This window comes from Tetrao urogallus (genome assembly GCF_951394365.1).
Source record: "Tetrao urogallus genome assembly, chromosome: 2".
Classification (NCBI taxonomy): domain Eukaryota; kingdom Metazoa; phylum Chordata; class Aves; order Galliformes; family Phasianidae; genus Tetrao; species Tetrao urogallus.
The window spans coordinates 72921196-72939886 of record NC_136814.1 but is presented as its reverse complement, the minus strand read 5'-3'; the positions used below and the strand labels follow the sequence as shown (position 1 = coordinate 72939886).

General features: G+C 35.1%; 1 protein-coding gene across 2 annotated transcripts in view; it reads right to left on the bottom strand.

Annotated features, from left to right (window-relative positions):
• Window positions 1-8620: 8620 nt before the first annotated feature.
• The window catches only part of EPHA7 (EPH receptor A7), a gene marked incomplete at both ends in the record, with an annotated part of 152097 nt that continues 142026 nt past the window's right edge, over window positions 8621-18691 (bottom strand). For both annotated transcript variants that reach the window (XM_079550534.1, XM_079550537.1), the window contains one exon: window positions 8621-8816. In XM_079550534.1, coding sequence (XP_079406660.1) covers window positions 8621-8816 — 196 coding nt within the window. The remainder of the gene's footprint in view (window positions 8817-18691) is intronic.

Genomic DNA, 18691 nt, shown 5'->3' with positions numbered 1-18691 from the left:
TAGCAGTCAAGCTTACTCTCAAATTAGTGTTAATTTTGTACCAGAGAAAATGAGTCAATTGAAAGTGATTTTATGCAGTAGTTTTTCATTTTCAGCTTTGTATTTGAATTAGATTTGAATCTGACAAGCCAACAAGTTGCTGAGATACTTAAATTTGCTTGCAAATGTATTAAAGTCGGGAGTGTTGTATCTTTTTTTTTTTCAGCTTACATTTTTTCCACCAAATAAATAGTAACCCCAAATGAGATTGTTATCATTACCAATAATTGTGAACAATAATATTGTTAATACTAATTAGCAAAAATACTGCTACGTTGAGAAAAAAAAAAACACACAGGCATAGCTAAAAATACAAGCAAAGTTCTTGTTAGGAACCTGATCAGACAAGCTTAATTATGACCCCCAGATAAAGGGATTGCTATTAAGCTATTAAATTATCACAGATAAGAAAGACTGAGTCACTGTCTGATGATAAATCTCAGCTAACAACAGCAAGGAAATCAGAGCTTGAACTGCTAATCCCTGTGAGGTTTGTGTTGAGCACCAGTTCCCGCACTGTTTTGCATCTATTTTTATTGCACTCAGAACCCACAAATGGCCTCTTCTTATCTGCAGCCCTTGATAATTTATTCCTATTGGTGTGTCACCTCACTGCAGAGGCTGTTATCAAGAAAGAAGAGGTTTAGGAAATCTGATCCCTTGAAATGCTAATCCCCTGGAGACTACTACAGATAAACAAGCTTTCCACCACAATTTGCTTTTGTTTATTGGTCGCAGAGATTAGCACTTTATGATTGCTGTTCTCAAACAGCTGTTTAGTTTGAGGGAAGAAATAATCACAGAACATGTAGGATTTTCACATTTGAAGCTGTCCCAAGTCTAGCAATCAAAAGGCAAGATAGTCACTTTAGTTTATATGTCATCTCTTAAAAAGATTTGTAAATATTTCAACTATCATTACAAGCTGATCTTAAATGCTTCATTCCTTAGCCCCAGTCCAGAAAACCATCGACCTTTCCACGTACTTTTAATCATCTGAATGATCGCAATAAATATAATGAGATATTCTTGTTGTTATAACATAAATGAGCTTAAATGCTTTGCTGCATCAGACCCCAGCATTGACATGATCTTGGTTTTACTCAACTGTGATGGGTTTTTTTTATGCTGAGCTGATTACTGTTGAGAAAAAAAATGTATGCCTTCAATTTTTATTATCAAAGATATTTTCTATCTTAATGCTCCTGAAGTGATAAGAAATCTTATCTTTGAATTCGATGGGTTATTGGCTGGTAGTTGTGTCTTACTTGTTAGTGCTACAGAATATTCTTAAATGAATAAATAGAGATGTACCTATTAGCGTTGCATAATGAAAACTTGAACTGTAGGCACATTATGCTACTGAAAATGGGTGATCAAGCTCACCATTGCTAAGAGTTTCCAATTTCCTTTTTATTTTTGTACTCAGGTTCAACAGTTAGGCTGGATGAGATCACACCGAGTGACATGACTGATTGCTAATTAGCCAAGATTTCTGGTGGTAGCTGTTGGTGGCAGCTACTGAGATACAATACTATGTGTCAGAGAGATAAGGGGAAGTAGGAAATTAACCTGACCTTGAGATTTCATTGCATTTGATGTCACTAAGAGCACCGGATATTTTTAATCCTTGTTACATTCTCCTTCTCAAATCCATTCCTACTAGAAATCATGATAAAAATAATAATAATATGAATTTCAGAAATTCTCTGTTTTCTCTCTTGAGTGAAAAAATGTGCAGGAGGACAAAATTAGGGTAGAAGGGATGGGGAAAGTAGTATTCTCTATTTTAAAAGAAGACACAGGGTTAATTTTATTATAGTAAGGAATGAATTAATATATAATTTTGATTTTATTTTCCTAAGTCTCTTGGAAGTACTATGCATTTTGGATGAATGCTGTGCATACATATATGCATGAATAAGTGTAGGTGGATACATTTTATGTTAAACTTACAGTTTTTTTTTTTAGCTTTTCCCCAAGAATTTGGTCCAGATCTATCATATGCATACATATACTTTTTTTTTTTTTTTTTTTTTGCCATGAGCCTTTCTTACTGTTTTAATAAATTATGCTTAAATTGTAAAATTTCAGCAGGCATTAGAAATCACTATAGAATGAATTTTTTTTTTTTTTAAAGTGTGTTCTGTACACTTTTTTTACAGAACTGCTGGAAAATCATTGAAAATATTAATAATTCACAGTAAGAAAATTGCAGATCGTAACTAAAAAAAAAAAAAAATGCTAGATCCATGTACCAGGATAAAATTTTGAAAAGTTGTTATTGTTGGAAATTGTTGGTTATTACTGGAAATAGATATTTTAATAGTGGAATGCAGCAGAGGCTGAAAAATTCCAGTTCAAATTACCGTTAGCTATGGCCGTTAGTGTGGCATCTTCTTTTAAAGTTTCACAGATTAAATATTTAGAGACCAAAATAAATAAATACATAAATACATAAATAAATAAATACATAAATACAATAATACATAAATACAATGTAAACAAAACTCAAAACAGAATGTCTCGATTTCTTTTCCTTGATACTCCACCTTTGATGAGAATTTCTGCCCACTGGTTAGAAGTTCATTTTTAATATTAAATCAGAGGAGAATCTTCCCTGGGTACTCAGGAAAGTGTAGAGGTACACCACAAGCATAACTGTATGTGTATTTGTAAGGAAAAGGGAGCTTTAACATACACTAAAATGAATCAAGGTCCTTAATATGAAAGAAAGAGCACTGGCCTAGGTTGCTCCTTTTCGCCTAACTATTTCTTTTCTATATTACCTCAGTTTGTAATAAACTGAGAATTCTTGAGTTTCAGAGGTTCGGAAGAATAAATACTTAAAAAAAAATGGATCCCTGTAAAAGGGGAGTTCAAGGTGAGTTCCCAAACTTTTGGAAACCTTGATACAAATAGTATACTACATGAAATGTTTTGCCTTTACAGAATGATGAATCTTTTTTTATTTTGTTCTTTAACGACTCAATCAATTCTTACTTCCTGTATTCTAGGAGTTTGGATTAAAACAGAGGATTAAACTGAGTCCATCTCCCAATAATATATTTTATATTTAGATTTTAAGTTAAAATATACAGAAGTCTTAAATGAACCTGAGGCGAACAACCCGTGAAGAAATGCAAGAAGTCCATCTGAAGGCAAAACAAAGGCTTGAGACTGTAGATATCCATTCTTTGATCCTAGTCTACATAAAAAGAAATGAGCCAGAATGTGCTGGTGATATGGGCAGGGAACAAGGAGTGTGTTTTCCGAAAGGGCTTTGTGCAAACACGCAATGGTAGAACTAGTTAAAAGAAAAATAAAACTGATCACCTCAAAGTTTGAGTTCTACTTTGAGTTTCTTTATCAAGTCTAAAACAGCAGATTTTCTATCAGTTCTTTAGTTTGTATTCCTGAACATAATGCATCTTCCAGAAATATTTTATTGTTATTTATCATCAGTGCATAATAATCCATTTTCTTGATAATCTGGCATTGATATGTACCAAGAGCTGCACTTACCCATTACATCCTGGGAAAGATTAGCTAACCTGGATTTTATTATGACTTTTCCTTTAATCCCAGATTTCTGTTCAGTCATTTATTTTATTGCTTCCTGCCACTGTTACACGATTAATATCTGTCATTTAAAAAGTGGAACCCATTAAAGTTATAGCAGCTACGAAACAATGCAGAAACAGGGAGACTGGGCCAACATATAGGACATAAAGTAAGAACATAATTATAAATGTGGGAACAAGGCTGATATAGGATTTTAGATATAGATAAAACAGTCATTTCAGGTTTTGTTCATTTTTAAAATACTACATGGCAGTTTAATCTGCTAGTTTATGGAGCCTCTTATTTTTTTTGGCTTACTAGTTCCCAAAGTTCTACTGATTCAAAGAGAAGACTTACAGGCATCTATAACGGAGGAGATGGACATTTATATCACTTTCTCTAGGAATATAAAATATCTCTTCTGACAACTTGTCCTCTTTTGTCACTCTCCATTCAAGCATAGCCATAGCTTTTGAAATAATTACTTTTGTGACTACAGAAAATTAAGCCCAGTACTACACATTTCTGTATTTTTTAATATTAGCAAAGGAAGAGGTTCCTAAAATCAAATAAATAAGTTAAATCTTCATACCTCCTATGAAATATCTAGGATACGAATCAGCTTGAGAAACACTAAATTCAATCACCACCCACATATTTTCCCCCACTATATAAGATTTCAGTATGATATGAACACTAATAACTCGCAGGGTCTACTCTCCCATCTAGAGTAATGTACTCCCAGTATTCATGTAAGGTAAAAAACATAGCTATGCTGTAGACACAGCATTGTTTTTGGATAACTGTTATGATGACATTTCAATAAAGTTAAGATGTGAAACAAACAGAAGAGATTTCACTTTATACAATTAGGTTTAACACATTTACTAAGCCAGGGTTCAGAATCTCACTGCTTTCATTTATGTTTTAACACAGACTCCAGCTTAGACTTGCAATGGAACAGAAATGGCTAAACGCAACTTTGGGTGTTCACACAGATGGTCTGCATAGTTCTACACAGCCAAAGTCCACTCAGTTGTTGCCTAGTCCTGAAAGTTCATTATTTACTGGTACAGAAAGAGAGGGACTGATACCTTGGTGCAGTCGGTTGAGCATAGGCATAACACGCTAGAGTTCATTGCAAGGGAAAGCGCCATTAACCCATAAGCAAGAGGAATAGCGATAGTGAGAGAGAAGCCACGAGTCACATCTTGCAAAACCATACTTAGTACTATGAGTATTGGAAAATATACCTAAATCACTGCATCTTTCCCTTATTTTATTTTCCCTGTCTGGCTATTTCTATAGTTTGCTTGGACTGTTCCCTGCTCAGTATGTCAGAGTTGGTGGATTTTGTTGCTAAATATCCAGCTGTACTCTTTCATTGTAGAGAGAGATAAACCCAATCTGAATTTACAATTTCTGAGATGAGGCAGGGCATTTAAGATGCTAAAGGCTATTCCTAAATGCATTTCATGGATTACCCTTCGTAATTTTTCACTTTAAGGATTGTAAAACCACTCTGTCATAATCAGTAGGCATTAAGAAGATCTAAATTATACTTTTAAGGTTTCCAATTAATAAACACAAATGAAAATAGCTTTAAGGTGTTCTCCCTCCTGCCTCCCCCCTTAAAAAATAGCATGTGCAAAGCTTCCTGGGTTCTGAGGCATCAATTAAAACAAAGGATTTAAACAAAAGTATTTTTATTAGTAGTAAAGGGAAATACGATATCTAAGAACTGTCAGATGAGAAACTTTGATACAAAATGATTTTAAAAAGTTAAATCAGAAGCTGCCTGTAAGGAATTTCAAAATGATTTAACAGTTTGGAATGCCATTGGCAATAAAGTGGTGATGAAATTTGATAAATCACAAAGAAACATACAAGGGAAAAAATAAGTCCAATTACACATAGATAGAGAGGGACTACAATTCACTATTGCTTGAGAAGAAAAAAATCGTAAACTGATATTAGACAGCTCTCTGAAAACTTCATGTCAAGCACTCATCAACAAGTAAAAATGTGAAACAAAATATTTGGATGATTAAGAAAGAAGCTGTAAACAAAATAGAAAACATATATATATATATATATATAATCTCACCGTATAAATACACTGTTTTGCTATATCACTGTATAAATACATCATACACTCTTATGTTGAATAATTCATGCAACCCTGGTCATTCTATTTCTGAAGAAAGGTCAAAACAGAGAGGGAAAGAGAGACATGAAGAGAAAATAAATTCACCAGATCTAGGACAAATTCAGACTATGAAGCATAGTGCAGCACCTGATTTGGGAAGCATTTGAACTGTACACACTGGGTAGGAGAGCCCTGAAGGTGCTTGGAAGTTTACATATGAAAACATTATAATCAGAGGACAGTGGATGACTCCCTATTCTTGCCAGGTACAGGCCTGCATGGACCTTGGGGTTGAGTTACTGCAGGTACTCTTACTTTATGCAGAACTAAGTATCTTCAAATAGCTCATACTGAATCCTTCACTAAATCTTGCATCCAGCTCAGTGTGTGAAGTCAGAAGAGACATTTTTTAGAGATTAGGTTACACTTTGCAATTGAAATGATGGAGGGGGGAGTGGGGCGAGGAGGGGAAGGTAGGTTTTTGGTTTTTGTTTTTTTCCTTTTTGTCTTTTTAGTAGCATAGGATAGGAAGATGTCACACAGTAGAGTCTTCTTTCAATGCCAGCTGTTAACTTACACATACTTTCCCTATCTGCTACCATGCCAGAAGGTAGGGAGAATTATACTAAATTGGTGAAATATAATTTATATAAATATTCACTATATTTTGATATTGCTTTATGCTGAGTCTATATTGCAAAAAGTTATTGCAACTATGCTTTTGTAGGAAATAAGTAAAAATTAAATGTAAAATTTTTTTTATTATGGGGAGATAATATGACACTGCTTTGCAATTGTTTATTTCAGTGGCATGTGGAATTTTATAAACTTTGAATCACATTTGATTCCAAGAGAGAGGAATGTATGTGGGATTGATTTTGTAAGCTGACTCAATGGGTATCTGATTTAAATCTAATATTACTGCAATAATGGTGGAGAGAAATAACTGAGTTGGGCATGATTCTTCAAGCACTGCTAGGCATTGTTAACTCTCTGCATGGGTTATGTTCTTTAATAGCTGAAATCTCTACATTAACAGAGTAGGTTTTGTAAAACTCATTGCTGAAATGATACCCTGAGGTGACAAGAGTTCAGTTAACTTAAGCAAAGTTCAAACTGAATACAATAAGAAAAAAAAGTAATTGGCAATTTCTGCTGAGAATCCAGTAAGCCACCATTTACCAAAATCTTCAAGCAAATTCTGGGCAAACCCAACCAGTTAAGGATTATTAGTAACATTTCAGTTATGATTTTGTATTTCATCTCCTAAACAAATTATTTGAATTCTATCTAGGGTCACCAGGATAGTCTTAAATGAAGCTGTTGTCTCCGCCAGGTAATACTTAAACCACTACTAGAAGAGACTAAATCCATATATTGATAAGGTGTCACAACTACCAAAATATCCAGTGCTGTCTTCTAAAACCTATTAAAAACATAAAAAACACAAGTAGTAATTATCTATAGTACCCTAAACATGAACACTTTGAAGTCAGAAGTACCAAGCAAAAAGTGTCTATATATATCAAAGTAATAGATTACTCCATTACCTTGAGTAATCTCTCAACTATGATACCATTACATCTGCCACACTATAACTATGTCTAAAAACAGTTTAATTGGTTACAGAAACATGAGGCTTTCCAGTATGCTTTCTGACAAACTTTCCCAGACAAAATGGAAGAGCTGTGATGAGAGCTTAAATGGAGACATACTCCGTAGTGAAAAAAACAAAAACAAAGTTACTTCCTGTAAACAGATCTAGTTAATAATTCCTAAAGAAGCTGGCAATATCTCGTATCTCTGGGAGACATAGAAACTGGTTTTGCTCTTTCCAACCTACTCAGTAGAGATGTCTGACCACAGAAGCAGAGGAGAAGGAGGTGAGGAAGGGATTAGACTGGCCACTTTAAAGCTTTCTTATTAATGAAGGGTAGTTTAAAATGTCTGACAGTCTCAAAATGTCGATTTTTCAATTTACTTCTAAAAAGTGTCACTTTTTTTTAAGGGAAAAAAAGTCAAATCAGCATAATCAAAATAATTCCCAGTGTTTTCATGGAAAATTTAGGGTGGTTTTTTTTTTTTTTTTTTTTCCAATGAAAAATTGCCCCCTCCCCTATCTTTTATTTTTATTTTTTTTATTTTTATTTTTATTTTTTTGATACTGAAACAATTATTTTCAGCTTTAGAAGAATCTACTCCAATGCTTTTCTTCCATGTTTATTTTAATGTAAATGTTATGATTTCTGCTTCTTTCTGATCTAGTGTGAAATGACATTTCAGAATGTCCTAGACTACTTATTCAAATTCTGTTTCTCAACAGGACCTATTTGTAAGTAGTGGCAAAGACTTCTATTGATTTGTCTGCACAAGGAAGGCTAAAGGATACTTTCTGCCACTTGCATCATCAGTAGAAGTAAATCTGTATCATCCCAGCTTAAGCTTCTTCCCAAGTAGGATTTAAAAAATCTTTGATTTAGCTGCTTCTCCTTCTCCTTTGCTCTTTCATATACATATTTTGTGTATAAGAGGGGAGCTAAAAAGAAGATGGGGAAGCAGGGTTATAATAGTCTGAGGAGCTTCCAGAGCAGGATTCCAGGGCAGCTTTGCTGGCTCTTCTCTCCCTAGCAGCATCGCCATGTCCTGCTTCGCCTTCCTCCTGAAATCATCATGCTCTTCAGATGTGGTCTTTCATTGTTGGCATTAGTCATAATCCTCAGTTTGTCAGGTGTGTGTTCTGGCCTCTCCCATACACCTCTGTTTACTCTTCCTCCTGTTGCCAGTCTGTTCCTCCCTTCTTCTCCATTCCTTTCCATGCTTCTTTTCTACATTTCCATCCTCTAATCCCAACTACAGTCCTTATGTGGTTTAAAAAAATGCCTCATAGCGTTCACTGTGCCTCCAAACCAATCTCATGATCTTATGGTTATATCTCTTGTTTTGCTTCCCCTTTCTGCTTCCTTTGTCTCCTGCCATTATGTCATTTCTATTCAGGCAGTCATCTCTTCTGGAAAGGGATTTCTCTTGTTCTCTGTTTTGCAAAGCACCTGGCATGTTTTTGATTCTGTCAAACAAATAATAACAACAGATATGAAATTGGCAGTGCAGCAGTATTCTGATAGAAGGAAGTAATAGAGGCAAATTATACTATCATTGTCATTGCCATGTATACACCACTACTTGACAGAAAAAAACTTGTTCACTCACTAAGTAAACATCAGTAAACCCAAAGATTCCCAAGCAGGTATCTCTAATGTGAAGAAAATGTAGTTGTGCTTCATGTTGTTTCTTAATGACCCAAAGGGTTATACTTGATGATTTTAGTATTTAAAAAAAAGGAGGTAAGTGAGTGCAGTGCAGTTTACTGGATGGTAGTTTGGCTACTAAATTAGGGACAGGAAGATACTGATAACTCTTAAAAACAGAGAAGCAGAAAAAGAATGAGATGGGTGTGTTAATTCAATTAAACCTTATTATTTTTATTATTATATGAAATTTAAAAAGATATATGTGGTAAGTAGCTTCTAGCATATAGACTAATAAGGTAGAATCTCCTTTAACCTAACTGATACTATCAGAAGCTCCCAGTATTGCTGAATGATCCCACGAAATCTTGAAGATTGATGATTTAGATGATTTTTTTTTTTTTGGCAGATTGGCCATGTGAAATATCTAAAACAGTATTGCTTTAGGACTAATGGATTTAAGCCAGGATTTAATAAAAAAATATTATACATTTGGTTAGCAATCTCTTTAACTAAATTATTTGAAGATTCCCGAGAGAAAAGCAATCTTTTACAGACTTCAAGACAAGCCAGTGTAGCACTAATACTAAAGAAAAACAAACCAGCAAAGGAATGTCCCCCTGCCTTACCAACCAATATCCTTACAGCTTCTTCCAAAGTAGTGTATGTTTTTCTGTCACAAGGATTAGATTACGTAACATGTTAATCAAAGGGAAGGTACTTATTCAAGACAAGAACATTCTTAATACATTGTAACATGCAATACATTTCTGTCAGCAGACTGGACAAAATGGGAACAGATGTTTTATGAAGAGGATCTGACAATAATAATGGCCATAGTGTCTAAGCTTTAGCAAATAAAAACAAAAACAAACAAAACAAAAAACAGCTATAGGAAGCAATCTGATTAGGTTTTTAGGGTTTTTTTGCACCTGCCCTTTGAAAGCCCAGTAATGTAAGGAATGTGTGAGAAAAGAATGCAGCAAAAAAGAACTCTGAGACAAATCCTTTTCAAAAAGAAAGAATACTTCATTTTTTTTTTTCTTTTTGACTACATTTCTTTGTACTATTTAGAATGCAAGTAAATCTTTGAATTATTAAAAATGATTGACAGGTGAATTTATTCAAAGTTTGAGGCAACTAGTAGTTACAAATAGCACTTAGATACATAGGTATTTAAAACCTCGGGTTATATTTATATTGGCAGTGTATCAACTTTTTTTTTTTTTTTTTTTTTTTTTTTTTTTTATCAGCATCATTGGATAGTTTATGTATACCATGTACTGCCCGGTTTTACTTTGACCTGCACCTATCTGTCATTACAAAGTACTACTTTATCTAGAGAAGAGCCCAAGTGCAAGCTAACAAGGATGAAACTTCAACAAATGGGACTTGAGGATCCCTGTGTGACACATGATAAATCGATTTGATTATTTCTTTACATCTTTACAACCAAGATATTCATGTTCACAGTACTTAATTTATAGCTGCCTTCATGTCTAATGTCCATACTTCTCTCAGAAGAAATAGAAAACAAAACTGGAAATTCAGGAAAGTAAAGGCCAAAGACCATGGCTAAACAAGCTGATAGGAGCTTCAGTTCTTTGCTTTGGCAGCTTTATGGTCAGATTTAGTATTCATTTATCCAGGTTCTGATGCATTCAGTGACCATCCTTGTATTCCTTAGCGAGCCAAACCACCCTATGCATGAGTTTCTACTTGAACCCTAGCTCCACAGAAAGGAAATTTTATGCAAACTTGTTCTCAGCACACTTAGGAGGATCTTGGGTATGCCAACGTGTATTCCAGCAGCAAATCTGCAAGTGTCCTGAAGAAGTATTTTCTGGGATTCATAGCTTCAAACCTTCTCTGAAAATACACGCTTAAAGTCATTCTTTCAGCAGAAAGGGATCTCAGAGATGATGTACATTTTGTCTAAAAATTAGAAACAGTAGAATGATGTAGAAAAGCCCACAGTCATTGTGGTGTTTGCAGACCAAGATATTAGCTCTTCTGGGACATGACAGGTTGCTCAAACTCTTCCATGAAAGAATTCCAATTTCCTTAGAAGGCTCCTTGTTCCCAGAGAAGCGGACTAAACACCAATTTCAGAGTAAGACAGAGAGGATTTCTGAATGGGAAAAGCATTTAAGGAAGGGAAGAGACTGTACAGTGCAGGAAAGAATTTTGGAGGTAATATCCCGCCTATGGAGCATCCTGCCCAGCCTCATCAATCTTTTCTGAGGTAGCAGTCGCAGCTCCAGGCATTCAGCTATATGTGCATGACTATAGAGAATCACCCTTTCCACACATTACCTTTGCATCTTCCTGCAGCCCAAAGCTATAGGATCAGTCTTGTGCTGTGCATTTTTCACCTCAAAACTATGTAAAATGTCACCAACTCCTCAAAATAAGAATAGGCCATCCCTCAAATCACAAAAATTAGTGAGCCTTCCTAGAAACAGAGGTAAAAGGATGCCAGAGAAGTGTTCTTCTCCATTCCAACTGTTCTGTCAATGGGAAGATGTCTATATTGTTTTGAACATACTCCATTAGCTCATGTAATGGATGTTGCTGAACAGCTCACTTTGCAGCCTAGCTGATTCACCTCTTCTGTATCCCTCTCCCCTCTCCTCTCCACACTCCTAAGTACACATACACACTTTCTGGCTTTTGTTTTGACCAACACTATTGACTTCTGCACCTAGAACGTGTCAACCATCTCCTTCCCTGATTTTTGGTCATAGAAAGAGATGCAGGAATCTTTCCAGCAGTACCCAACACATGCACAGTTGGTGGCTGTTTTAAAGAGGAAGAGAACAAAGGAGAAGGGTATGGAGCACCTGCATGCTCAGTCCCAGTAAATTGCCTAATAGCATTTATAATCACTGGGGTATGGAATGTTCATCCGTCACTACCCACATCTACTTATCCTCCAGTGAAGCGTGGGTACTGCTAGTTATTAAACTCATGCCAGCTGGGGAGAGTTGGAAGTGGAGCATACTTCAAAACTGTTTTCCCTCCTCATGACTGGGGAAACACTCCTCAAAATCAAGCGGCATCTCCACACAAAGTAACAAGCATGGAAAACTGGAAAAGGGCTTTGGTGATGCTCAATAACTACCACAAGTAAGCTACCATTTTGAGGACTGGAAAGCAGAACTCCATGCTAGGCAAGGAATTTGATGAGAATGAAAGCAATGTAAGACTGAGATTCGCAAGACTATCTGCGGTAGTTTTGCCAGCAAGTAGGAAGCACCCAAAAGGATTTATCTTTTGCACAAGTTTAGGTAATTTAGGCACTGAAACAATTATTTCTCTTGAAAAGAGTATTACAAAGAAATACTAGAAAACTCTTTGCTTTTCTTCATTTCCTCCACACCCCTACCCTTAGCAGTAGATCAGTTAGAGTAGGTAGGAAAGTTACATAATAAGGTGCATTCTTTATCCTCAGAATAGCAAAGAATCAGCTGGCCATAAAACTGAGACCAAACAATGTCCTATTAGGAATCCCTTTCAGGGCCAGCTTCTTCCTGCAGGCAAATGATGTGGATTTGAACCTAGTGCAGTCTTCACTTCTCCAGCAGACTGGTAGAAATGCTGGCTACTAGGGAAGACAATTTTATTTTGTTTAGGGTAATATAAAAGAGCTATTCAATTAAGAGGGACAGCAGTGAGTGTTGTGATGAGATAGACTGATGGCAAGGATTCTCCACTACAAGGATCCTGGAAGAAAAATAAAAGTATTGCCCAAATCAACTGCAGGTTTTCTCAGCCTCTCTTTTCCCACCCAAGTTGCCCCTTCACCTCACCCAATCTTGTCTCAACTCATCTTACTCTTCCACTGACTCCATATGGAAGCATCACTGCTGCCAAGATCAAACTAAATGATTAACAGAGAACATCTTCTACCCAGAATGCTCCATACTTTGGTAGCTAGCATATTTTATGAGGTATAAACACTATACACACTGACTATCCAATATAATGATAGAACCAGATCCACGTCACCATCTAAAAACACAATTTTGAAATGGCCTCAGAAAGTATCTGGATTACTTTTCTGAGTTTATTTCTGGCAAATCAGATTTCTCACACTATTTATTAGGTTGAATCTTAGTGGAAGAATACTTTTAACTTAAAACTATGACTGAAAAGAACATGCTGGAGAGAACTAATCTGAAATTGCTTCACAGTCATATTCTCAAGCTGTACTACACAATGTATGCATATACATTCTTGGCATAAGTTGTTTCGTCCCTGAGGAAAAGAAACTGAAATGTTTTCCAGCAGACATCTTAAAAACGTACATCATGTAGCCCTTAAGTAATCCAGTGGAAGCTGGCACAGTGAAAAAGGTTGAATGACAGTCAAGAAATTGCCTGAGTAATGTCTCTACAGACATAAGACGTGAGAGATCAGCAGAGATGCATCTAGTCTCTTTTCAAGCCAATTTTGGAAGCTATATTAAAACAAATGTGTGCATTTTCCTCTTAGTGAGACTTAATTTTTGGAGCAGGAAGTTTGTTTCTTAATCTGTAAGACAAACATATACTTCATGGTAATTCTAAGGAAATAATCAGAAGACAATTAATATTGCACTGATTCTTCTTCAGTATTCCTTTTTTTTTTTTTTTTTTTTTTTTTTTTTTTTAGGAAAAGCAGAAGGTTTTGCTTATGGACTTGGACTTGGTACTGTATATTCTCTGGTTTGTAACTAGTTTGAAATAGCTCAGAGTCCAGGAACTCTAATATCACTACCATACATAAAACTCTGAGTTTGTTCTTTGAGTGTGCTTTCCAGTACTAGCTTTATTATGATTTATCAGGTGAACTCTGAGCTGTAGTTTTTCATTATTGGTAATTATTATTAGCAGCATAGTTCTACAACTGGTTACTTGGTTCAATTAAATACAGAAAATATATATATATAAGGTATATTTATATATAAGGTCAATAGATGAATAGTTTTTCTATTCTTGATTTAGCTCCTCTGGCACTAGGAATCATGTCCTGTTTTGTCCAAGATTCATTTGGCTGCCTACATGATTTTCGCTTGGTTGTACATCATCTTTTTTTTCATAGGCTATCAAGGCATGAACTGTTTTTTGACTTGTGGTTCTCTTTTGGTCACTAATTAGACATTCAGTGCATCTAATTTGTATAGTATCAGTTCAAAAACCTGTTATCATTACACAAAATTTAAATATGACTAAACTAAAACCTTCTGAGAGCAAATATCATCAGAGTTTATTTTATTTGCAGGCTTTTAATGTAAAATTCTCCTTTCATGTCTCCTTCAAGTCTGCTTGAATGAGCTGCATATTACCAGTTGCTTTCCCATCTGCCTCAATTTAGTCTCTTTGACAAATTCCAATCTGGTCTGAGGAAAAATCAGAGTACTGAAACCATTACACACTAGATTATTACATATATTTTAATATCAGCATTTCTCTACTTAAACAAAAACCTCAATATTCTTTAACTACACTGCCAGCAATGTTTTGCAGAGCCTTATGACTTAGACATGCTGAATGGCTTCACAATCCTCTGTTTTCAATCCCTTTCCTCTTTAGCCTTTAACCTTCCATCATGTCAGTAGACATAACCTACAAAGTATCTATACCATACAAACTCAGTTTGATCCTTTTCACTTTCAAACTGCCTGACCCTTGCCCATCCTAAACATTCACTTAAAATTTCATGGAATTTTTGAGCCTCAGCCTGTCTCAACAGGATTTACTCTAATGTATATGTTAATTATTCTAACTTTAGAATCTTGCAAAAGCTAACCCAGAGGGGAAAAGATTCCCACAAATATAGCTTGTATTCTGTCACTAGCCTTTTGTCAGAAAATTGCAGATTTTTTGTGTATGGTATAATCTGTTATATTTTTTAAAGCACTGAATGAAACGTGTTACATAATTGGTGAACACAGTCTTACTTTGGGTTTCAAAGATAACTTGGTTTTTTTCAATTTCTTTTTGTACTGTTTTTTTTTTCTCCAAAACCTTTGTATGCCCCCCACCTTTTTTGCAGGGAATCTGTTTTGTTTTCCAAGTAAATAAAGGCTACACTCTGCAAACAATAAAGATCTTCGTTTAAAAGTAATTGTTGGCTAAGTTGGACTGTCATTAAGGGTATAGGAGAGAAAATATTCATTGCTGCCCAGAATTTCTTGTTTTACTGGAAATTTGTTTGATGACAACACTTTTGAGTATTCCTTTGGATCCCGAATCTATCATCTGGAAGTCCATTCCAAATTAGTGGTGTGTGAGTCACTGTCACAGGTTGCCCTGAGAAGCTGTAGATGCCTCATCCGTAGAGGCTTTCAAGGCCAGATTGAATGGGCAACCTGATCTGGAGGTGGGCAGCCATGCCTGTGGCAGGGGGGTTGGAACTGGATGATCTTTGATATCCCTTCCAAATCAAGCCAGTCTACTATTCTATGAAAATTCCCTTATTTCTACATATTAGTGAAATCATACATTACAATTCTAAGGGTCCTGAATATGCATAATTCCCATTGTGCTATTAGCTCAGCAAATCACAGCACAATCTGAATTGCCCTGTTATACCTGCTGCCAGTATTACTGTTACACAAGAATTTGTATTCTACCTGGCCTTATCATTCTGTCTGGGAACTTCCACAAACATAAAAAATGAAAGTGGTCCAGAAAAACCCATGAAACAAAACAAACAAATAAACAAAATAAATAAATAAATAAAACCCCACCATCATAAAGCAAACACTGAACAAGTTATGAGCATATGAGTTTCTAATTGTATGCAGGGAAACAACGAATAAAAGGATATAAATGGTAGCTCCAATATATCACATATATATTTTTTTAAGGGTGGAATGACCCCTTTTTGACTGAGTTGGCATTTACTCCTCCCACACAGCCAGTGGACTGTCTCATGCCATTACTTGGCAGCAAAGTGCCAGATGAACCCGTCCCTGTGTTAGGGAGTCTCAGCATCACTTGGCATTATGACTGTAGGGACACAATCACCATATTGTTGTAGTAACTTGAAAGTCGCACAATTTAAACCATTCTCAAAATTACTATATATAAATTATTTAGAAAGTTAAGGATGAATTATTATCTTTTTTATTTCAACTACTAACCAATAAATGTAAAAAAAAATACCAACAACAGAATAAAAATAGACCCCTTCATCCCCCACATTAAAGCAATAGTTTTTGTAACATTCAAAACAGTGGAAACTATTTACCGTATATTAATATTAGTGGAGAAAAGCAAATTTAATTTAAAATAATTCTTTGAAACTCCCTCAGTGAATGCCAGATGACTCCAGCTTAAACAAATATTAAAAACTCATTTTAAATGGAGAAAAGTACAGACAGCTCAATTATTGAGATATTAAGGGCAACATTCAATTTTAGACACATTTAAGCATCTTTGCCTCCTGGAGATTTTTACATGACATTTTTTTTAGATAAACATGGTATTGCAAACAGCAACTATCATATCTGATCACATAACCTCTGGACTGAAGCAGTATGCTAGCAAATATTTCTCATTATTTAAAGTCTTAAATAACTGTAATTTACTAGGCAGGTCTTCCTCAGAACATTCACAAAATAAATCAAGAATTAATACCCATATACAAAAAGCATTTAGATGATCTGTTACAAATCTCCGAAGAAAAAAAAACAAGAAACAAAATAACTCAACAACCATAAAAACGACAAACCCTCTCTCTGTGATAAAGCCCAGTATAAATACATTCTGGGACATACTAGTAGTAGAGGAGCTGCCTTTCAACATCACTCAGATTCTAGGGGAAACTCTGTAGCAGCCGAGGTTATATAGAGTAAGAATCACCTAATTTTCAATATCTAGACATTAGATGCCTAAACTAAGCTAATCATCCGGATTCCCTCTGGAGGTAATGGAGATAAGCACTGCCAGAGGAAGATTCATCCCGCTTGTCTTAGGCATCTTTCTTTTAAATGGTTATAGATAGATAAATCCAAGGAATATCAACCTCCCTGGCAGCCTGATATTGTCTTCTTTAGCAATGCACAATACCCTAGTTCAATGGAATTAAGCCAGAACTGAGTTCAGTTCTTTGTTTCATCATTTAGCCTTTAATTTTCCCTCCCAAAATTTTTTTCTTTTCTTTTCTTTTTTTTTTTTTTTTTCTTCTCAGTTCTCATGAACACAAATGGCACTTTGTTTTTCTTATACTGGACTATGTTTCTGTGAAACCTGGGGAATTGAAATCAACATATATATATATTGCTGCTCTATCAGCTTAAATGCTTTAACATGCATGTGCTCTAAACTGCAATAATGTTCTGAACAGATAGATAGGATAGGAATATTGGTATTGATTGTGCTTTCTGGGTCTACTCTACCACTTTCAAATACGTAAAAAACTGTGGCAACTTTAAGGCAGTCAAGGTATATAGATGAATGATAAAATATATTTATTATTCAAAGTAGATGGCTTAAATCAAACAAGGAAAAATCAGGAAGAAATAACATTAGGGCCCTCACTTTTACGTGCATGAGTCTATGTCACCACACATGCTTTGAGGCCTCTGTGCTTCAGAACATTGAACAAGTTCTCAGGGTAAAGCCTGGCCTCAACTCTCTCTCATTTAGGGTTTGTGGGTTCTCAGCAATACCAGCATTGCTGCATCACACCTGGAAACACCAAGCCCTTAGGAACATTAGCCAAGATTTGTAAGGAAGCAGGTGTCAGAACTTAGACTCCTAAGTTTACAGTTAGGTGCCTAAAGCAGCAGCAAAACTGACAAGCACCCTGTGCAGTTGCTCACAGTTGCCAGTAGTGAGGCACTTAGCATTAGTTATAACACAAAACAGATGTTTATTAATTATGAGTGTTCCAATGGCAAGTGGAAGTGCCCTGGCCAAGTGGTTGTGTGCACTACTTTCAATGTTGGGCATGCAGTCTACTCTGCATCCTAATTCTATACCATTTGTAGAAAATTAATTTTAATAGTTAAAAAAATCTTGAACTGCATACATGAAAATAACTCAATTCTACTGAATGACAATCTAATATGAAATAAGAATATTCACCTTTTTTTCTTACTCTGCCCAAATCCAGGCAATAAATTAGGCTTCTCAGCATGACTGTAAAGTGCTGTGAATTGTATAAACAATCATATATGGACACTGAAAAATAACCCTTATGCACATTGCATTATAGTTCCAAAAATATATTTACAGTCTATTACAAAGATTACAAATGGAAGAGTCTACGTAACGGGATTATTCTAATTAAAAGCTTTTTACAGATTTTCTTCAACAAAGGTGAGGGGACAAAATTGGTGTAACCAAACTGATTTTTCTAATGAAACAAATAAATAAAATGACAAATATAACTGTACAGTGATCTAAAAAGGGGTTCAAAAAAGGAGGAAAAAATGATGCATTTAAGTTTTTGATAACTATCTTTGGTCCTAAATGTGGGAAAACACATTATGTAGCACTGAATATACATGTTTGTTTGTGATGCTCTGCAATTAAAATAGAAAAATATAGTGCATTTTCAATGTATCCAGAGCTCACTACACATAAATGTGTATATAAAACAAGACAGTATAAATAAAATTTACAAGTTTTACAAAGGAAAATTTACAGGATTTTTCATTTGTTTTTTTTTTTTTTTTTTTTTTTTTTTTTTTTTTTTT